The following is a 23194-nucleotide window of genomic DNA, read 5'->3' on the forward strand; positions in this document are numbered from 1 at the left end:
TATTTTAGCAGTATTAATGTTTATTGAAATCACAATAACGCAACATCTAATGTACACCAGTGGCCAGGATTGTGGATACACACGTACAATTCTTACAGATTATAGACCTTTATTCCAGGTGCTTCAGTTAATTATTTAATCGAACATTGAAGCAACAGCGGAATATACTTTGCAGTCTCTAAAAACTGGAAGTGTTTCCATAAATTTTGCTGCTAGTGTATTAACCATTGAAGTTCTTGGCACATATTACAGCAGGACTCATGACGTGTCAAACTGTACGTCTCGCGGAAACGCCTCACTTTCATAAGGTCCACTATTGCCCGCTAGTTCACGTGAAGCTTTACCTAAAAGTATTCAACCTCCTCCAAACTGGTTCATGTTCACAAGTCTTCTGTTTGAAAAGCACACCGAAGGCATTGAGGGTTACGGTCAACTGTTAACTGTACAAGAGGTGACTGCTGTACATTTTTTTTTGTCACATTACATAATCCTTTTGTCACATGATATCATTCTTTTGTCACATGACATAATCCTTTTGTCACATGATATTGGCGCCAGCTGCGGCATCATAGCAGGTGCGTTCCGTGTTAGCGAACAGCGATGTGCGTCCACATTACACCTTGCCTGGGTTATTGGGTCAGCTGCAGGGGGCGCTGCAGCTCGCGGTCCCTGAAAGCGACCCCCACCTCGTCCTCCGACGGACAGATACCGCTGTCGCCTTCTGAACTCCACCTCCAGGTCAGGAAGCAGCACTGGGCCCCGTCTGGGGAGAGGGGGGCGAGGATGGTGGTGGGAGATGTGGGGGGTGGGCAGCCGGCTCCGGGAGGGTGGGCAGGGTGGCATCGGTCACTGGACACGATGATGGCCGCTTGTCACTGGAAATAACACTGGGTTGGACACAAGGGCGGAAGAAAACATTCTCAGGGACCATCAGTAATGACATTCAAGCCTGTTTAACAACCGATTACCAGGCATGCAGTCTCAGGCAGGCCAAGAAAATGATGTTTAAATGACCTTCATCCATCCATCCATTTTCCAAGCCGCCTATCCTACTGGGTCGCGGGGGGTCCGGAGCCTATCCCGGAAGCAATGGGCACGAGGCAGGGAACCAAATGGCCTTTATACTGGTGTAAAATTATGCCATTATGCCTGTCAAAGTGTGTTAGCTTGGCCATTTCAAAACTGCTGCTAAAGTCACCTCAACATCTACAGCAATCATCCAACACACTGACATATTTTTCCAAACAGCAGCACACCTAGCGCAGCTAATCAATACCTCACTGACTTTTATTCATTATTTTTTTTAAAAAAAGAAATTAAGTTAATTGAGTGAGCTGGTGGTGAAATTTAACAAATACATGGAATGCCTGAGGTGCCCCTGAGGAGAGTTTTGGGAACTGTAGCAGTGTTCATCTAGACATCCAACAAGGCATCCCTAACTTTTTACAGAAGAGGACATTTTCCTGTTAGTTGTTATTGTGTTACTGTTAACTTGCATATGTTCTAATGTTAAATTGTATTTTTTTTTTTTGTTCTGGGCAAATATACACTGACTAGTCAGACACAGAGCTTTAAGCATTTCCTGTGACTGCTTTAGACATTTGCACAGTAACTGTATAACTGGGAACCAGTGTACCTGAGGCCTGTGTCCACTGAGAGACACATCCCTGAATGCACCCATGTACAGGGGGGTCGTAGGGCTATAGTCCCCCCTAAAATATTATTTACTCCCCCTCCCCACCAAATAAATATACACTAATTAATTTAGTGTGTTCTCATTCAGTAATTAGTCATTAAAATCTGACCCCCCCCCCCCCCCCGCGTAAAGGCCCCCCCTTCACGGCCCACTTACCTTCCCAGCTGTACCTTGAGGTCCACCATGTACTGATGGCACTGAGCATAGTAAGCAGTCTGGGCTTCCACAAAGTCTTTAAGGTAGGAGAGATGGTTTGCCTACATTGGGGGGAGGGGGGCTTTCTTCAGTGCGCAGTGAGGCCACACTGAGCCACAGCGGGCCTCACAAAGTCTGGGGGGGAGGGGGGGCGGAGATGGGGTGGGGGTGACTTACTTGCGTGCTGCTGATGCCTTCCAGCAGGAGTCTGGTGATTTCTGCCTGCCGATCGAAATCGTCCTGCGTCTTCCTCAGCTGGGCCTCGGCCTGAGGAGGGAATGAGCACAGCCGTCAAACTGAGCATGCTCAGAGCCACAGCAGCTTATGGACACTGGATGCAGTGATGGATAAACTAACGACATGATATTTAATGGGCTAAGATACTGTTTCCCAAATCTGGTCCTTGGAGACCTCCCTTCATTCTGGGAGCTGGGAGGGAGCAAAAACGTGGTCTGGCAGGGAACTGGGAAGGAGCAAAAACGTGTACTGTCTAGCAGAGAGCTCGGAGGAAGCAAAAACATGGACTGTCTAGCACGGAGTTGGAAGGGAGCATTAATGTGTACTGTCTGGCAGAGAGTTTGGAGGGAGCAAAAATGCGGACTGTCTGACAGGGAACTGGGAGGGAGCAAAAATGTGTACTGTCTGGCAGAGAGCTTGGAGGGAGCAAAAATGTGTACTGTCTGGCAGAGAGCTTGGAGGGAGCAAAAATGTGTACTGTCTGGCAGAGAGCTTGGAGGGAGCAAAAATGTGTACTGTCTGGCAGAGAGCTTGGAGGGAGCAAAAATGTGTACTGTCTGGCAGAGAGCTTGGAGGGAGCAAAAATGCAGACTGTCTGGCAGGGAGCTGGGAAGGAGCAAAAACGTGGACTGTCTGGAAGGGAGCTGGGAAGGAACAAAAACGTGGACTGGCTGCGGGTCCACGAGGACGGGATTTGGGAGACACTGGGCTAAAATATATTTAATGGGCCTGTGCTAAAAACGAATACCAGCCTTTTAGGAACTGATTCTAACACTTCTGGACTGAAGGAACAGAATGAGCAGTTTGATGTTTATATTTCAGCAGGATTGCAGATGTTTTTCTAGTGAATGAGGAACTATATAGCATCAATAATATGTTTTGGGTATGACAGTTAGCAGTTACGAAAATAACAGTCGCAGCAGGCCAAACTGTCACAGGGCACATTTCGCAAGAAGGGCCAAAAGCTGATCTAGCTACACTGATAAAGCAGATATCTTTACATCATGGTAGCAGAGTACAGAGCACCCTTAGTGAGGCTGTAAGCATTGCCCCCTGCTGGAGGTACCCAGTAATTGTGGGAGAGCCCCTTTTGAGACTCTACTCCATGTCTGTTAGTCTTGCTACTATTTGCCTGCTCTTTTTTGCCGGGATCAAACTTACCTGTGCTACTTCTGTTGTCCACATCTGGGTTGCATAAAAAAAAAAAAATAGCAACACACTGGTTAGGATAATAGATGGTAAAACTGCAATACACGCAGAATCAGTATAGTTATGAGTCAGTTTTATCAATACAGGTAAAATAGAGAGAAGGGATATGATGGTGCAGACACTGAAACACTGTATAGTAACTAATGCAGAAAAACCTTCAAAGGCAGAGAATTATGAGCCCCGACAGGCATCATGCTTTTGCCAAACTAAATCTGACAAGAAATGCGGTCGCAGACAGGATTTCATATCTCGCATGTTTTCATGCATTTCGTTGCTTCAACACCACTGGTGAATAACTGTACGATGATCTCCTCTATGAACTGCAAAGAATGGCAGTCAACAGACAGACAGACAGACAGACAGAGAGAGACAGACAGACAGACAGATAGATAGATAGATAGATAGATAGATAGATAGATAGATAGATAAGCTTCTGGATGGATGGATGGATGGATGGATGCACGGACAGCTCATTTGGTGTCGACATAAGGCTTCCCTTTAAAACACCTGTATGAGAACACAGTGGAAACTGGAGGGAGGAGTATGTCACAGAGATAACTGACCTTCATCCATTTTACGTGCAGAAAGCTGAACATGTAGGAGAACTGCGCTCTGTATTCCTCTCCGGGCAGGGGGGCGGAGTTTAGCCGCTGAAGAGAACAGACCATGACGGGACATGACAGACACACACACACACACCACAAAACCCCCCAGGTGGTTAAAAACCAACTGTCTACAGAGCAAAAGCAGACAGAGCCGACCCTTTATTAAAATTGATTTCCATCCGTTACTATGAAACATGCAGCCCAGAAACCTTGGGATCCGATATATCCTGGATACGAGCCACCAGCCAGCGTCTCGGAGACGTGAGGATGGAGAAATCGCCGCAGAGAGTGACTTTAAAAGCCGGTAACAGCGCTTGAATAATTCACTCACTCCAGAGGCCTCGTCTGAGGCAGGGTTTTGCAGATACGCGGCAGACTGTCTGTGCCGGCTGCCTGGGAGCGAACGATTTCCAAATGGCATAGAGATCCCCTTAATTAAAATGACAGGCCTGTCAGGTTATGCCAGTGATACTCAACCCACGGCTCTTCAAAGGCCAGACGCGGCTCTTTTAAGTCCTACTTAAGAAAAAAATCTTTAAGAAAATCTTCAAAAGATAATGTAAAAAAATACTGTCAGCAGAATTCATCTCATGCTCATTTAGACACATCAATCTATAAAGGCCTCACCCCTCAACTGCCTGAAAAAGACAATCGCAATTTACCTCAGGTGTCATGCTAGGAAAATTAACATTAACACCGGGAAACTAGCATTTGGCAAAAAAATGGCTAAAGAACGTATGAGATGCAAATATGAAGAGGAATTCTGGGCATTTCAGCAGGATTGGCAGTTCTTCTTTGTGTCAAGCGGTGCGGGAAAATGCATCTATCTGCTTTATGATAACGTCATTTCACAGTTTAAAAGATCCTATTTACAACGCCATCGCGAAACTAAACACCCAAAGATCAGTCTGCTATCTGTTATGGGCTGTGAAAAATAGCAATGTGCTGTCTGTTGCTGTTACGGACTCTGCGATCAGTGCTTGGAAATCATTTAATACTGATAATGTTGAAACACTGCCAGTAATGTTAAACACTACGGTTGCATTGATAATAATTACATCATGCTTTTCATTCCTTAAGAACATATATTATCCTTCTTCTCAAACGCATAACGGGTTGAGGGAGGAAAGGGACATTTCTGAATTGCGGTTCAATCATCTCCCCTCCATTGTGGGATGATCGGGGGGCGGGGGGGGGGGGGGAGTGGAATGTGCAAACCCATCTGGATGCTAAACAGGTACACATCACATTGGTGATGTGTGAGTAGAATGTTACATCAGAAGGTCGTAGGTTCAAATCCTGTACTTGGCAGAGTGATATCATCACTGGCAATTAATATTTTCATGCATGACAGTGGAATTCAAACCCACAACCGTTGCATATACAACCTTGTTCAGCTACAGGAGAGCGACACCTACGGAATGTTGGGCGTCGGCTGTCCTGGCTCGCTTCAGCTGGGTTTTGGCAGCATCCAGGTCCAGCCTCCTGTTCTCCAGCAGCCTCCCTTCTTTCTGGTCGAATGAACAGACTCATCACAAACGGGCCCCCCCACTGTGACATATGTCCTCCTACGTCAGTCAAACTTTACGCACGTCAGATTCACCACCCCATACCATTCAAGACACCTTATGCAAGAAAAACATATAAGTAAAAAAAAATGAATTAGTAATACGTACTATTTAAAGAACACATATTAAATATAAGAAAAGATGAAAATTAACCTGCAGGCGGATGTCTCCTTTTGGCAACTGTGCTTCTGCAAACTCTGAGCATTTTGGGAATTTTTCGCGTAAGTTCAGATCTAGTTAAGTCGGTTTTCCATAAGTCGAGGCCTGTTTTATAACGTCTTGTCAAAATGTGATTGTAGATTGGGTGGATAACGTACATCAGTCTAATATAGATTCTACCTCTAAAATGTCTTTTATATGTTCATATTCTGCATGTTTGTCTGCAGTGGTACCGTGTATTTTTTTATCTATTGCTTAACATTGTGGTTATTGTCGTATGTACTAGATAATCTGAATGTGACACATAAACAGCTCTTTGTACTAGTCAGACGATAACATCTAATGATTCTAGGGCGTCTTACCAGTGGCTAATTGCTGCTAGCGGCATGAACTGTCTGTTTGTTTTATCTTTTTGTTTTATGATTCCCGCGGCAGGTGACTGCAGGCCAAGGCGTGAACGTCCACCTTCGACTCACCAGGACGGTTTTCGAGTCCCATTCAACGAAGTTTCTCAGGGGGGTTAGGAAGCCGACAGTCACGCCCTGAATTAACTTCCTCTGCGTTCCGCCGATCTGCTTCTCCATCTCCCCGCATTTTATCAGTACCTTTCCTGCAAGTGGTGAAACCAGAAGGCTTCTGTCGTAATTCATATGAAATGCCAGCCTCTTCGGAAGGTTATTAATAGACATAAGCCTTAATGACTACATGTAATACACTGAATACATGTGAATTAACAAGTACATTTATGTTTTTTTGAATGTTTTTAGGTGATAACTGGTTTGATTTTAAGGCCATACAGCTGCAAGAAACTTGCTTCTTAACATCTGCTTGAAGACAGGTGGTATTCGGACACAATAATGAAATTTTCCCAGTCAAATTGATGAACGAAACACCCCTAACATTCCTCAGAACTGGCATATCACTGCCTGGTTCCATAATCTCATTTGATTTAAATTTCTCAAATCTGGAAAAACTATTCTGTTCCGTTATCTGTTAGTTGCATGAGTACTGTTCATATTAATGAACTGTTCATATTAATTGCATCATTGATTTTTTTCTATTCTCTGCAGGATATTTAGTGAGTTCTGCCTTATCTAAGTGCCACTCTTGGCTGTCCCACAGCTCAGGGAGCCTGCTGGGGCACTGACAGGCCAGCACTCACCGTACGGACTCCCAGGGCCCAACTCGTGGCCCGCGTCAATCATGCACTCGCCCAGCTGCTCGTGGTTACTCGTGTGCCTCGGGGCTTCCCTCTCCAGCATTCCGTATAAAAGTTCCTCCATTCTTAGTCCTGGAGCAAGAGATAACCAAGCTGATCCCAAGAACCATTGGAGGCCTGGTGCCAGGGGCGGATTTATTTATCCGGGCGCCGTAGGCTGAGATCAGCATGGACACTCAGGTGTTCCTGAGTTACCGGACGGTTACATTTTTCCCAAGGTGGGGCTGGGCCCTGCTGTTTGTTGGTGCTCTAGGCTACAGCTTAGGATAGCCTGAACAATAATCTCCCCTGCCTTCAACAGCAAGCGACTCAGCACTCTGCCTTGACCTGGTAATGCCTAGAAAGTTCCCCTTAAGGGCTAAGATGTACTTGTTTTTACAGCACTGTTGAAAATCTATCATCCATCTTTCTTGGTAGCATGTGGCTCAGTGGGCTAAGCCTCTGGTCCTGCGAGCGGAAGGTTGCTGGTTTGAGCCCGGCCTCAGTAGAACAGCCACATGTCCGTGGGCCCCTGAGCGAGGCCCTTAACCCCCAGCTCCATGGGCGCCACTGCAGGTGGCTCATACTCTCACCTGCAAATGTTCAAGATGGGGCAGGCAAAAAGAGAATTCCCTTACATTCTTGCCTGTTTTGGACCATGGCTGGGTAAATACCAACAAAACATACGTATTTTTCTATATAAATTATACTGAAATTTGCGTGAATATGGATAGTGGTTTTTTTTTGGTAGTCCCCCCCCCCCCCCCCCCCCCGAGAATGACGGAGAAAAAGTACTGAGTCATAGCAACATTGACTCTGTATAAGATTTCAACATTGCTGCAGTACATGTGAAAGTACGGTACAATTTATTCCTCACCGTAATGTCGAACCAATGTACTATAGCTGATCCCAATAAACCTGTAGCCTTCAGATCATAACCCAGTGACCTTAACTACGATGCATCCTCTTACGCATATTTACAGAAAAAACAGTGTACATAGAATCCCCATGAATTTTATCAGTTGCTCTTTTTCCAGACTGTGCTAAAGCAATCGCTGTCGCTTCTTACCCGGATTGGGCTGAAGTACCACCTCAGTCTGCTTTATTAACCTGTCCGTCCACCGCCTGCTGATGTCTGCCTTGGCCAGGAGATTGTCCAAGCGCACGTCCAGCTCGGTTTTTTCCGCCTGTCCCAGTTTTTCCTCGGCGAACTGAAATCGCGATAGATTAATATGTTTATGTGAGACATTTTATATTACCCCAGGATAAAGACTTTCAATTTCGCAGTCGGCAAATATTGCTTCCCTTTTGTGTCTGATCTAGGTGCGATAATTCTTATCTATCTGGCTGTTTTATCTATTAGAAATGTAGCATTTGATACCCCCCTGCTGACCCAAAATAGCTCGTCATAAAAAATGACACCTTCCTAATCCATATGATAGCTTATATGATTACATGCATAGACACCGTGCTGTCCGGTTAATGCATTTCGCAAAACGCAGATCACGGAGTATTTCTCATTTAATGTAAAACGAGGTGTAATTCGGGTATAATGCTTAAGTCCCTACACTACTGTTATTTCAGATCCTATGCTTGTAAAATCCGACTAGTGGAGCAGGAGGGAAACATGGCAGCGAGTTATCCCGCCTGTCAAGGTGGCTTGAAGCGCTTATTAGGTGGCAGCTTGTTTGATAACGGCTATCTAGTGATAAAGGTAGGGCGCAATCGGCATGGGATTCATTTGCAATAAATTCTGTACCTGCACGGCGCGACTGAGGAAAGTGCCGGCGTCGGAGGCGAGTCTTTTAACGCTGAAGTCCATGTCGAGCGACGTAGCTGGCAGCACTTGCAAGAAAACAAACAAATGCGTGCTGTTTTGGTGATGAACGCAGTTCGGTAATGAAACGGCGAAAGTGATTATTGCGATCAGGCAAAGCTTTCTAGGAAAGACGACATCGCAGCCCCGCGTCTGGAGGTGACATTGGAGGGTCATGTGGGAATTACAGTAATTCCCGCAGCTGCGTGTCTGTCTGCTGTGAATCGGAAGACGCCCCCGTCTCGCCGATCATGGGCTTTAAGTCTTATTGTCAGTTTTATTTCTAGCACATGCACGCCGAATATACGGGATTCGGGAACATTTTCTTTCATTTTAATTTATCAATATTAAATTTGAACGTCTGTTGACAGATTGGCTACCTATTATTATTATTATGGTAGTTAATAGATGCGTATATTCTAACTGCTCAAATACAGGGTGAGCTAACAATATTACTGGACCTATTAATTAAAAAATTTAACTCACCCTGTAATTTTATGTTGCGTCCGCCAGATGACGCCATATTAACTTGTTAATGTTGTGCTTGTTCTCAAAAGAAGACGCTTGAAGCTGCTGCTATTTCTTGAAGGAAATAACACAAGTCTGGGTCAGAAGTCAATTTTATTTTGTGGAAGTTTATTCAGACTCCCTAGAAATGTTACTCGAGTAAAGGCGAAAACAGTACGATACAGCCGGTGTAATTTGCCTGCTAGTCTTACAATAACTTAAAAACCAAACTTATTATTCACCAGGAAATACTCAGAATCTGCTCTGCTAGGAACTACTCTCAAAGTGAAAAGCAGGCATTGGATTATCCTTATTGTTTTTATGCAGTGTCAGGCAAATAATAAATATCTTGCACTGTTTTAATAAATGAAACGCACTTCCAGCCTGAGGGCAAAATTGGAATTTCCGGAACCCTTTAGTGCCTCAGTTCTGATTGTAATCTGAGGTGTGTCAAAGAGATTATGTGCCCCTGTGTCACAGCACTGGGACGCGATCTGGCAGCTGAAGAACTTTACTGAGTCTGGCAAAGACAGAAACCCAGGGGATCATAGGAAACCGGCAGCAGGACGCTGTCACGTTGTCACAACTCTGCAAAACAACACGCTAATATAGAAAATCTGGTCTATTAAACCACTAACTCCCCGCGGGGTGGTAACCTATTGGACATGCAAGTTTGAATTGTGGGTACCTGCTTAATAATTTAAAATGTTACATGTACTTGGGGGAGGGGGGGGGGGTGCTGCCATGCGGGGGACGTTAGGATGATAAAAGGGCCCAATTTAATATGCCCAAAATCTCTAAAAGAACCATCGGTAAGGGGATTAAACAAGCTGGACCTGAAGTATGTGCGACATCACTGCAAGGCTTTCAGATCATGGGTGAAATACTGGCAGTGAACCTTTACTTAAAGTTTGTAACCATATTTACTTTCAGGAATCACCCATGTGTCTGAAAAAGCAGTGTGTAAATCCGGTGTAGCAAGTGTGCAACTTTTTTTTAAAGCACCAGCACTTAGGTGTGTTTCTGTCATGACTTGGATGGGGTGAGACGTGAGAAACAGACTTTGGTGTGAGAGTGAGAGAGCGCTTACTGATAGCCTGTGGGAGCTGAGCCACCCACAAACTCATAAACATCACAAAACGAGCCTCCCTGTTGAAACTGGGTTAATGGAATATAAACCTCACACAAGGAAATCTCTGCAGTAAAATCGCGTCCATTAAACTACAGCCCACTTCCTCTTTCAAAAAATATATGTCTAGGAATCACTGATTGCATCTTAGTTACTAAAAGACGTACGTACTTCTGTCTTCTAGTGTTAAGTGGGAAGTTCTTTGGTATGTTCTAGTAAGCAGGGTGTGTAAGGATCTTGATCGTCCAAAACTGTAGAATTCCCCGGATTTCTAAAGAAGTAAATTTACCAACTGTGGCAAAAAAGTGAAACATGTGATCCAGTTAACGCGCAAAGCACATCGTAATTAGCCTAAACCGGAACAATGTAGTTTTTTTTGTTTGCTAGACAAAAGAAATGTTTTGCAAGATCTTTGTTTTCTACTGTGTGAATGATGTAATGCGATGATGTTAACTTAGGGTCAGGAACCTTAAGCCCTCACACAGTGCACCATGGACCTCCTGGTACCAGCATGCTGTTCATGTCGCAGGTGAGCCGATTCTAGTTCGCTAACTGTCAGCAACCCCTGTGCTCTGCTTGGAATGCACCAGGCAAACCTGGCGGGAACCATAAAATCAGCGGCGCCAAGAACAAGGGGACACTAATGGGGGTTACACACAATGGGTTTTTTTTTTGTTTGTTTTAGAGGCAATGCTGAACTGCAAAGAAGCACCGTCACAATCTTTGATGCTTTACCGAGTGAACAGACACATGCTTCTGCTAAATCTGAGCACATCAGGGATGGAGAAGGGCTGGGAAAATTAACAGAAAGATCAAAAGGCAGAAGTAAGTTCCCAGAATAATGTGCACATGTTGGCTGGCAGTAATGTTGCTATGTCATGGAAACAGAGCTGATTCTGCTAACAGTGCATGTTCTGGGAGGTCATTAGGACTGCCGCGTGGTTGGGAACACTGTACGAAGGTAATGGGGGATCCTTTAACATTGTCATCCTCGCTAGGTCTGCGTGCCGTGGAACAGGGATATTTATTTAAATTTTGCAGTCTTCATTTTTTTGTTTGTTTTGTATTTTACCTAAAATTTGCCAATATTACAAAAAAAATTAATTATTTCCACTCGAAGATACAAATTTCTGTCTCGGCAGATGAATACATTGACTGGAAGGAGAACAGTAGCCAGTCCACTTTCTGGGGGTTCTTGCTGGGTGGGTCAGTGAGCCAGTCCCTTAATGTGTACTGGGTTTCTGGGTCATGGCCATGCAGAATGTGAGGTTCAGCCCACCTGGAAATCGAGAGCAGATGCCTCTTGAAACCACACTTGAGACAGTAAATAAGAAGCAGCACTACATCTAGGTAGCTAACGACATGAGCTATCAGTGGCACTGTTCCCCAGTGCTACTCCATCTGTACGCCGCATCAATAGGGCTTCCAGCTCTCACGCATCTGCCATGACACTCACACTTTCAGAGTCTCACGCTCATGTAAGAAATCTTACGACAAATCTATATTATTCCATTATAAACATAAAATCAACTACATAAAAGATTTGGGGTAGTTTGCAAACCATACAGACAAGGTTATACAGCTCTTACATACATGTAAATGCGTGTACAGACTTGTCTTGAATTTCAAATCTCACTCCAACATACAGCGGACCGAAGTTGGCATCCCTGCATCAGTGCGATTACAGATTTGATCTTGTCCTCGTCTCCCCAGGTCATCCCTAAAAACAATGCCATTCGTTTTAATTTTCAGTTTTTACAAAAACATGGATTCCTTAGGATTCCTTGTTAATAATTCAACTAGGAATCTGTGCTGGCATACCATCAGTTTAGTTAAAAATGTGCTGCACGTTTGCATATGATGCTTTTCAAATGACATACCTGTCTCTGGCCAGCTGCTTGGTGCTCACACAAGCCGAGCGGTTTGTGCGGAGGTGTTGGGGGGGGGGGGGGGGGGGGGGGGGAAATGAGTAGGTGGGTTGGTAGGTGGTGAGATTATGGTGCAGTACGAGTCACCCGCAAGGAAAAGCCACTGCAGGTGATGAATTAATTGATAAGCTAGAAGATGGCTGACGGCTTTTTAAAACTTTGAAAGCATCGTTCTTGCCGTCGTTATCAATGTGCGTCAAATTAAAATGTCATGATATTTCTTACGTGTCATGCCACACACTCCGCAACAGGTACAATGACATTCAGCGTTAGACACAAGGCTTTGTATTAAATAATAATAAATAAATATAAATAAATAAAAATATAGCATTCAAACGTTCAAAATAATAATAAGAAATCAAAATAAATCACAGAAAATTCTTTGGGATTGCTCTGGGTGTGATATCTTAGGCCTAGTCACGGGACCCCAAGCCCTTCCGGGCTATTCTGCTATTCCTGCAGAGACTACAGTTAACACCGACCTTAGTAGATGCGTGAGTAATTAACTTAAATAAGCACCAAAGAATACAGACTGATTTGTGCTGTGTGTGTACTTTCCCAGTTTGTCACACAAAACAATACAACGCAGAGACCTAAAACAAACAATACACCTGAGATTTGGCTCCATACCTCCACATTCAGACTGCAGGAGACTGGTGACCATTGTGACGTCACTGTCCCATCACCCATTATAGTAGAGATTCAATAACTAGGGATGGAAGACAGATTTCTGGACATGGCCAGCAACTACAAGCAGCAGATTTAGCAGAGGGGCTGGACTACTGAAGTGCAGTGACTACAAATGGTGCATTCTAGGTATATCCGGAACACATGGCTGCATGTTGTTGTAATCATTTATGATTTAACAGATATCTAGAACACATTTCTGAAATATGATAAACTCTTTTTATCTGTATGCATAACCCTATCTGAAATATTAGGCCCATGTACAGAGATCTCGTAAATGTTGCATATATGCTAAGTATATAAGAACTTACAACTATAGGCTTACTGGTTGCATACACTATATGGCCAAAAGTAATGGGACATCCCTCCAAATCATTGAAATCAGGTGTTCCAACCACTTCCATAGCCGCAGGTGTGAAACTCATTGAATGAGTTTCCATGGCTGAGCAGCTGCATCCAAGTCGTACATCACCAACTGCAATGCAAAGCGTCGGATGCAGTGGTGTAAAGCACACTGCCACTGGACTCTAGAGCAGTGGAGACGTGTTCTCTGGAGTGATCGAGTGAATCACGCTTCTCTCTCTGGCAATCTGATAGACGACTCTAACTGCGTTGTGCCAAGTGTAAAGTTTGCTGCAAGGGGGATTATGGTGTGGGGGTGTTTTTCAGGGGTTGGCCCAGGCCCCTTAGTTCCAGTGAAAGGGACTCTTAATGCTGCAGCATTCTAAGCCATTTTGGACAATTTCATGTTCCCAACGTCGTGGGAACAGTTTGGTGACGGCCCCTTGCTGTTCCAACAGGACTGCACACCAGTGCACAAAGCAAGGTCCATGCAGACATGGATGAGCGGGTCTGGTGTGGAGGACCTTGACTGGCCTGCACAGACCCCTAACCTCAACCCGACAGAACACCTTTGGGATGAATTAGAGCAGAGAGGCCTTCTCGTCCAACATCAGTGCCTGACGTCACAAATGCACTTCTGGAAGAATGGTCAAAAATTCCCATAAACACACCTTATATACAGCCTTCCCAGAATAGTTGAAGCTGTTATAGCTGCAGAAGGTGGGCCAACTCCATATTAAAGCCTATGTATTATGAATGGAATGTCATTAACGTTCATGTGTGTAAAGGCAGGTGTCCCAATACTTTTGGCAATATAATGTATAACGTAGGCGATTGACCCACCCACCCCCCCCAAAAAACAATTAAGTCCTGTTGATGAAATGTACTTTCTTTACCTGAAATCCACGACCAGTTGCGCAACATGTAGGCTAATTAACATAAGCTACATACTTAATTTCATGTTAATTGAGTATCAGACATCCTACCTCATCTTGGAAATTCCAAGAGTCTCCTGCACATTGCCAGCAGCTCCCTGACACCTACGAAAGACGCGCAACGTCGCGGAAATCTGTAATTCCACTAGTCAGCAGCGGTAAAATTAGCCAGCGAGAAGTAAGGCCACAGCCCCCGCCCCATCCTGTAGGCGAATGTTACCATCATTCCGATATTTACCCCGTAAAATTTGCCTAGCCAGCACCACTGGGCTGTGTGTTCATTTGCCTCCCTGAAGTCAATATGCTTGCGGTGGACAGTTCGGAGTAACCCTATCACCTGCAGATCTGTCTGTCAAACCGAAAAGGTGGATAATAACTGTTAATTTCACTGCATTTGATAAAATATACGTTGCATTTTCATTACTGCTTGAAACATTTGGGGAAGATGGTGGCACAGGAGGCAGTGCTATCGTTTGGCAACTGGAGGGTTGCAGGTTCGAGCCCTGGTTCCTTCTGACCCCATCAAAGTGTCCTTGAGAAAGACACTGAACCCCAAATTGCTCCCGGTGAGCTGGTTGGCACCTTGCATGGCAGCCTCCGCCACTGGTGTGTGAATGGATGGGTGAATGTGAGGCATGAAATGTAAAGTGCTTTGAGTACTTGTAGGAGTAGAAAAGCGCTATATAAATGCAGTCCATTTACCATAGTAGGTTGATTTACCTACGGCATACTGTGGATGGCAATTTCGGGATTTCATCCCCCACAGTGTATGCTCCACGTCACAGCAAAGGTTATGATGGAAATCAGGCAACAGGTTCCTCGTTTTCTGCCACTAGACAAACTGCCTGCAAAGTCCTGCTGAAATACTGGGATCTGCTGCACACTAATGGTACCTCTGTCATCATCCACTCTGAGATACGAGTCTGAAAAGTCTGTGTGAAATTTAGCAGGGTGGCCAACTTTGGACAGTTGGCTGGCATGAGATTCAGTTTGCGACAAGTCTGCATACGCGTGTGCACACGCATTTACATATATGTAACAGTTTTATCACCTTGAAAATAGTCCGTAGGGTTTGCTAACTACTCCGACGCTCTTGATTTAGCTATTTTAAGTGTATAATGGAATAATATAGATTTTCCGTAACATTTCTTGTGTGACAGTCTGAAAATGTTTCACACCAGATGCGTGAGAGTTGATACCCCTCCTTAGCACCCCTTTTTAGTTCTCTGTATATTTTTACATTCTTGATAATTAGAGTGAACATGCAAGTTCACATTAATAGTCAACTGACATTTGGGGGGTTGATTGCCTGTATAAAAGGATTTTGCTGCATTACCTACCGTCCTGTCTCCATAACCCTGCTCAGGGGAGACCACCCTGTCTCCATAACCCTGCTCAGGGGAGACCGCCGTGTCTCCATAACCCTGCTCAGGGGAGACCGCTGTAACAGGGAAACACACTAGGGCTGAAGGTTACAAGACAGGGAGGGGGGAAGCAGGATGACCAGTGCCACCTGCTGGTCAAATGTGAACTCAACATGTAGAACAGGGTCGGGCAGGTTCCAACCCTGACACTGACTCTCCACTTTTAATCGGGAACAAGATCTCTCTTTCACTTCAAACCCAGACTTCTGGACCAACACCTGCAAAAACACATTTCAAATAGGTACAAATATGAATATTCAGCTTATACAATACAAGGTCATTCATAGGGTTCACCTAACCAGTAGTAAGCTGGTCAGAATGTGACTGGTGCAGTCTGGTATACGCCCACAATGCCCTCTTAAGGTACCTGCCTTCTGGCTTTCTGCACCCATTAATCTTTATTTGTGACGAAATCATTGACTCATTGCCACTTTTCCTGGGCTGCCTCGTCCCTCTGTCACGGGTCCTCTGTCTGCTAGGGGACGCTACAGCATCCAGTCTAATAAGGAATCCACCAGACTTCCTCTCTCAGCTCTGGCTGTCACAAAAAAAAAAAAAAAAAAAACATTCTTCCGAACTGAAAAACAAACAAAAAAGTAAACGTCTTACATTGGAAAAACCTCCTACTTGATTTTTTTCAGCTTGGAAAGTTTTCCTACCTCAAATAAAACCAAACCCCCAGTCTATAACCGCACATAGGGCCCTCATTTATATATACAGTCTCACATTATTCAGTCTGATTCTACTTGGTTTATATTATATACTTATTTATTGTTTATATTATATATTTACATTATATCACCGAAAAGAAAGGTTTAGTTACCATCACTCATTTATCCCCGACCCCACAAGGTCCCCACAATGTAATATATGTATGACCCGTGTGTGTCTTTCCTTCTCTTATAGAATAAAAAAATATAATAGAAGACAAACAGACAATAAAACAACGAGTAGAGCTCGCAATGGCAATCCCGAGAATTTCAAATAGCACTTGACTGGCATCATTGGAAAGCATAACGCATCGCGCACGATCCTTCGGGAAAACAATGGCTGTGAGTCGCCCAGGGTACAGCTTTAATCATTCCGCAACTGAGCCGTCGGGAGGGTGAAGCCATTTTGTGCTGAAGCTTTAAAATAACGGCAGGGAGAAATCGAGACAGACACTGGCGCTTCCTTCCTGTGCTCACAGGCCCTATCGCGTTTCCTTCATCTCTCACCAGTAATGAAAATCCAGCAGCCTTTGCAAACGCGCCCTTTTAGGCTGCTGTAACTTACCATCTGTCCATGCTATAATAGCTATCCGAATATTGACCAAACGTGTTTAAACTCAACGTGTAGTTTATGTGTAGCTGTCGTTTTTGCAGTGGTATTAACCACTCAGACGCACACTCTTAACAGTGTTAGCAGTCTATAGCACGAAGCCCATCGACCCTTTCCTGCGGACTCTGAGCCATAGCAGCGGCCAGGAGTAGAGGAGGTTGGACGCTGGCCAGATGGCTCTTTATCACTCGTTTTATGCGGACCTTAAGTGTCAGGGGTAAAGCCATTATTCTATCTCCTGCTTTCCGTAAACCAGTCACCCCCCCAAACGTGTAATTATGTAGATATAAATAATAACCCAAGAACAGGGAAGCAGTTTTTAAGCTTTAAGATGCAAGAGTAGTGAAGATGACAAGAGTTCTGCGTGCATTCACCATATGAGCTGTTCGGGAATTTCTTTGCTAAGTACGATTATTTATCATCGAAAATAGCAAAAAAAAATAGATGCACTAGCGTTTGGAATTATTGGGATGCAGGCTAACTATAACTATAGGCAGCAGTACTGATGGTTTAAAAAATGACACCGTAAAGGAACATGAATGAAACATATATAAAAACTAATAAATGGTTTATTTTGGGGAATGGGGAGCACCATTGTGCCGACACCTAATGTAACGAGCAACTGCTGATCTGTCAACAAATCCTGCTGCTTCAACTCCAGTATACGAGTAGCGCAAGCTCACAATATACATTAATCTAAAATCCTTCAATGCAGATGCTTTATTTCCATTTATTTCCCCAACCCCAACTGTATTAGCCCGCTTTATTCTTTGATAAATAGTTATTTCACATTTTGTTGCTCAGATAAAGATGTATTTTACGTTATACGTGGTCTACAGATAGCCTGTTTAGATTAGGGTCAAAGTCTTCCGGTAGAGATCTAGGGATCTATCACTTTCTGATTTTTTTTTTCAAAACCAATGTGTAAATTTACTATTTGCTTTTGTTAGTTTGTTTCGGTTTCTAACAAATGATTCATGACCGCAAGCATTTCCCTCACAAGCTGCAAATACTATTTTTACAGCTTCCCCTATTTTTCTTTCCATGTAATTGGCTAGTTGCTAATCTGTACTGTATGTTACACAGAGGATTAACACAATGCGAGTACTCAGAACTGGGTGTAAGTTGGGTGTGCTGCTAAATGACAGCCTAGTAGTGGCATCAGGCTGCAGGCGGTAGTTGGAAGCTTCTTTGAAAAATCTTCCCACACGCGAATCGGCGCGGATTCCGCCCGGATCGCGTGTGTTCCACGCGTAATAAAAGGGAACCAGCGCTTCGCAATGCCGGGCAGCAACCAACCAAAAGTCGACGTCGCTGTGGCAGGAAGCGAGATCGAGGCGAGGGAGCTGGGGGAGGGGGTCGGGGTGCTGGGGAGCAGAGCCGCCTGTCAGCCGCACAGTAAGACCTCTACGAGCCGAAGCGATATCGCTGCGCCGGTCTGCAAGCCCGCTGCCGCCACACAATAGTGGGAGCGACGTGAACACGGGTTTTCGCATTTCGGTCAAGCAAAAGCGGCTATTTTATTTTATCTTTCACCTCTGTGGTGTATTTATTTCATAACCGATTTTAGGTCTTAATATTTTGCCGAGTAGCTTATATTTTTTTTGTTAATTGTACAGACGGGATGGAGTTCTGGAGGCAGTGCGCCTTGTGGCTCATTGACTGCAAGGTGCTGCCGCCGAACCACCGGGTTACATGGGAGACAGCGCAGGTTTTCGACCTAGCGCAGACGCTCCGCGATGGAGTCCTGCTGTGCCAACTCCTCAACAACCTGAAAGCCCACTCCATCAACCTAAAGGAGATCAATCTGAGACCGCAGATGTCACAGGTAAGGACCTTGCTGACTGTGCCAGACGGCAGCTGTGAAATGATCAGATGGGCTACATCACCGGCTCGCCGTTTTAACCTTAGGCGCTTTATAATATAAGCTTATTTATCCCAATATATTACATATAGGAAAGTATAATTATTTATCATACCGAAAAGTACCGTTATCTGAGGTCAAGCAAACCCTTCCCTCCGTAGGTACTGGCAAAGCATGTCACCTTTCTCCGCGTTATAAGTACAATTAGAGCGTATTATCGTCATGCCATAATATGTTCTCTATGGCCAGCCATGCGTAATGCAATTACACAACAACCCTACTCTGTACTTTGTTTTACCGTAGTCTGTATATACTTTATTACTATATAAAATAGCTTTCAGTCAACGCTTGTTTTGAAACATTACAGCTTTGTTTAAATAGCAGTGCAGCCATATATTGTATCTATTTATTACATCTATTGTAGACCCTATATTTAAATGTATCGTAATGTGTAGTAATGTGATAGCCGTGTTGTTACTTTTAAACTACATAGGCCTATGAAGATCCCAATAATGTAAATAATTGCAACTGACAAAACATTACTGTGGATGCTTTGTTAAATTTATCATGCACATTCAGAACCAAGCAGCACTTTTTACATATTGAAGGAAAACGCCATTCAGGGATTAAATTACTGCGATAGCTTTGCACATACAACACATTCGGCTGTAAAGAGTCGAAAGTTCTGTGGAACGTTTCCTGTAGAGCATGCTGTAGGATATCAGGAGTGATCTGGGTGGCTGTAATGGTTTGGCCGAGAACAGGAACACAGACCACCCCAGGTTTTATATTAGATTCTACGGTACGTAGTAATTTTCGATAAAACGCAAACGGACACATCGCACGGAAGCCGAATTTTGCGTGACAGACCATTGACATCCTTTAACAAACGTCTAGTTTGTTTTGAAATGTATAAAAAAATGAAAAATACCTATTATGTAAATGTGGTTTCTTTAAGTGTAACTCTGCATATTTACTATTCTGACACGCAAATCAATGTTTTTTACATTGTCTGCTTTGGTGTACTAATCCATTGATCAAATTGTTGTCTATGCCAGTTGATTTACGGCGCACTTATTTTATATGAACTAATAAAAAGTCAAAAAAGCACCATAAACCATATAAATATATAATATTTATAAATATAAAATTAAATACACCTTTATGAATCTATCTTTTTATAATATACGTTACACTGTTAGCCTGCTTGTTTTCAATATTGTGTAATAGTTACATTTAGTTGCCTAATTATACAATAAATGAAATGGCTTGGAAGTTTTTAAAATAAATTTTAATTACCATCATTATTATTTGAAATTATAGTTTCAGATGAAGAATTCCCGAGTTATAGTGTATATCGTATATAGTACATAGGGTATATACTATATTAGATGATGTTATTAGCTATATAAATGTCATGTTCATAAAACAAATAAGTAAATGTCAAGAAGTGAAACTGCAATTTTGTAATGGATGATACATTAATTTGGCATTTATTTGGAATTTATATCCGATATTTTTTTGTACGGACCCTACAGAAGGTTTGCCCCCCAGTAACAACAAAATAACAAAAAGCTTTAGAGGTAGAAAACAGCTGTGCTGTCTGGACTAGTGAGGGGTATTAGCTTCCAGGCTACACTGGCTGAGCCGCGGACGAAGGCTTGGAGTGTGTCTCTGAGAAGCTGGAGGAATCATCTGCTGTCTCGCTCAACCAATGCAAACAAAGTTTGTCTTCCAAGATGTGCAACGTGAAATGGCAAAGCAGGCCATATGCGAGAGCAGCAGGCGAGAGCGCTCGCTCTCCCAGAGTAGGGAGGCATCTCTTTGGGGTCTCTCGTGGTTCTATGAGGCTCTCACTCTAGCTGATAAGTCTCCTATCACGTGTGCCAAATGTATGAACAGGGATTCTGGATCCTTACGAGTGCCTTCCAGCTGACAGTGGTTTACTGCTCTCGCCTGCTGCCATCAGATCCGCTTCCCAGTGACTTGTGGCGCACTCCGGGGGAAAGGGGGAGGCCCACCCAGGCTTGCTGGCTTTAGGATTTTAAGACTTACAGAGATGTTGCACCTGTCAGGCCAGCAGAAATTTGCGATCATCTCAGGACAGGCATCATTTGATTTTTGTCTTGCGTTGTGTGTTTGTCAGGTCGGCTGCCTGTTTCGTGCATTTAGCCAATCGCTACTGTGCTTTATAACTCATTTATTTCCAACTCATTTATTTGTGTTCTTCTAGGCCCTACCAGAGTGGATTGTCAGTTTCCGAGTAATCTGGAGAAACCTCTGTCCGTCCACACATTAAGATGAACATAACACCACAGTCTGAGATCGAGCGTCACATTTATAGACATACTGTAATTATGACTTGCTCCGCTGATGGTACTCAGAACTGGTCCTAAGATTTCTCATGCTCTGAGCTGGGTAGCAGTTTTGTCAGAATCGCTGCATGTCAGATTTCAGATCTCTCTTCACCTGAAAAATGAAAGCGAAACTGAATGATGAAAAAGCAAAGACATGCTTTCAGTGATGAAAGTGTTCTGCTACGGCGCATCAGAAAATAATAGTGAATAACAGTGAATACGCATTTCCTCCGTTGATTAGTGAGAATGACCAGAAATGAACTAGAATGCCTCACAGCATTACACACACATTCTTGCATCATCCTGATGAAAAATCGCAACACATTGCTAAAGCAGACGCCAAACAATGCAATAAAAAAACATTGTATATCTAAAGGTCACCGAGATGCTTTACATGTGATGTATGGATTTATTGAAAATCATATTTTAGTAACATGTGAATTTGATTTAAGTCAAAGTCAATTAGCTGAAATATTTTGATCTTTTATCTCATTTGAAGATTCTTGCACCCCCTGTATACCTCAGCAAGTCATGATAGATTTTAAGCACGCAGACTGAGGCATAATGACTACGAGCAATTTGATTTTGATAATCTCGATTTTGTCTTAGTTGGTGAGCTTTGAGTTAATTTGGCTGCAAATGAAAATTGATTGTACCGATTGATTTGTGCAAAGGGTGTAACATCTGAGATTGAGAATTTATTCGTGGATTAATATAAGTTCCCTGGTACAGAATTGCCTGCTTATCTTATGTCACATTCAGTGCTGTGAGATGGTTTTGCAGGAAAGAGAAAAGGTGTGTATGATGTGTCTGTGTGCATGTCTGTGTTTTAATGCTCTTTCCTAATATCTACCCAGGTGTACCGTTTACAACTTCTTGCATCCTTCTTTTACCGTTTCTAACCCTAAAAAATATGTGTCTCATATACAGCATTGCATGTAGGCTTAAATCACACCAGAGTGTTGCTGTAACTTTAAAGTATGTCATTCTTTTGTCTAATACAACTTATCAAAAAGTTTCAGGGTGATCCGTGATAACAGCACCAAGAATAGCAAGAGCACCCACGCGTTTTCTCTGCGAATGAAAATGCAGTGATACGTTCGTTGAGCTTAATCAGTGTCTGGATGACCGTGAAAGTCAGTGAGTTACTCTCTAGTCACCCCAGCGAAGATGAGTTTGGTCTGGAGGTTTGCTGTGGAAGCCCAGACGTAATTAACTGTGCCCCGATAAGACCAGCGAGAGCTTGCCAAGGGCAGAGGGGCGTCCTTCACTCCAAACGTGCTCTTCTAGTGAAGTGTCCCTGAGCGTTTTGAGACTCAAACGAGTATTTACAAAGCAGGCACTCACCTTTTGAAAAGATGGATCATGCGAGTCAAACCGCTCATTGCCCGTCTTCTTTGTGGTGCTTCGAACGGATGGTGCTCAGAACCATTTAGACTCAAGTGTCTGCAGGATGGAAAATAGTGTTTATTGGTCTCCGGGCCATTAAACTAACAGACAAGCAGGTGACCAGGCTCTACGTTTCTGCTGTGGCCACCCGACGTTGGAATACTGAAAGAGAAGGCTTTGTTGATTTTTGAATTACTGAAACGTGGTTCAGAATGATGGCGAGATAAAAATGTCACGGATTGTGCTCCAGTCTCCAATTTAAGTGGCACAACAGCCGTTAGGAAATGGTGATGTGGTGTAATGGGGAATTTGTTGACAGTTAACACATGTGCCTTGGTGTATTCCCCTTTATATTCCGTATTTTTGGCGGGGGGTATTCCACTGGGGGTATTCCACTTGGGATATCCCCCTCCAAATTCCGTATTTTTGGCTGGGCGGCAGTAAATATCGAGGGGGGGGGTGTTCAAAGTCCTAATTGTACTACCTGCCTACATGCCTGATTGGTAGGTGGGGGTGGGGTGTTGTTTTCGTGCAGGGCTACATGCTTGGTGCATGTGTTCGTGAGCATGCAAACACACGTACAGACACTCGCCGATCACGCATCTATAGCTTTGTGGGGACTCTCCGTT

General features: G+C 43.7%; 2 protein-coding genes across 4 annotated transcripts in view; one reads left to right on the forward strand and one right to left on the reverse strand.

Moving 5' to 3' along the window:
- On the reverse strand, window positions 1-8897 carry sh3glb1b (SH3-domain GRB2-like endophilin B1b). Of its 2 annotated transcripts, XM_048990062.1 has the most exons (10): window positions 8627-8897; window positions 7937-8078; window positions 6832-6960; window positions 6146-6279; window positions 5361-5453; window positions 3901-3987; window positions 3290-3313; window positions 2069-2158; window positions 1853-1953; window positions 1-887 (listed from the first exon to the last, which is right to left on the reverse strand). In XM_048990062.1, exons 1-10 carry the CDS (start codon window positions 8858-8860, stop codon window positions 740-742), a joined length of 1182 nt encoding a protein of 393 aa, XP_048846019.1. In that variant the 5' UTR covers window positions 8861-8897; the 3' UTR covers window positions 1-739. The 2 variants fall into 2 exon arrangements, with proteins under 2 accessions (XP_048846019.1, XP_048846020.1); XM_048990063.1 differs by lacking the exon at window positions 1853-1953 and having other exon boundaries at window positions 728-887.
- Window positions 8898-18320: 9423 nt separating this feature from the next.
- The window catches only part of vav3b (vav 3 guanine nucleotide exchange factor b), a 43329-nt gene continuing 38455 nt past the window's right edge, over window positions 18321-23194 (forward strand). The window contains exons 1-2 of one of the 2 annotated variants that reach the window (XM_048989093.1): window positions 18335-18353; window positions 18575-18783. In XM_048989093.1, the coding sequence (XP_048845050.1) occupies window positions 18580-18783 (204 nt within the window). In that variant the 5' untranslated portion in view covers window positions 18335-18353; window positions 18575-18579. Of the gene's footprint in view, window positions 18784-23194 lie in introns of both variants that reach the window. The other variant, XM_048989094.1, reaches the window with a different exon arrangement.

Source organism: Brienomyrus brachyistius, chromosome 21 (genome assembly GCF_023856365.1).
Source record: "Brienomyrus brachyistius isolate T26 chromosome 21, BBRACH_0.4, whole genome shotgun sequence".
NCBI lineage: Eukaryota > Metazoa > Chordata > Actinopteri > Osteoglossiformes > Mormyridae > Brienomyrus > Brienomyrus brachyistius.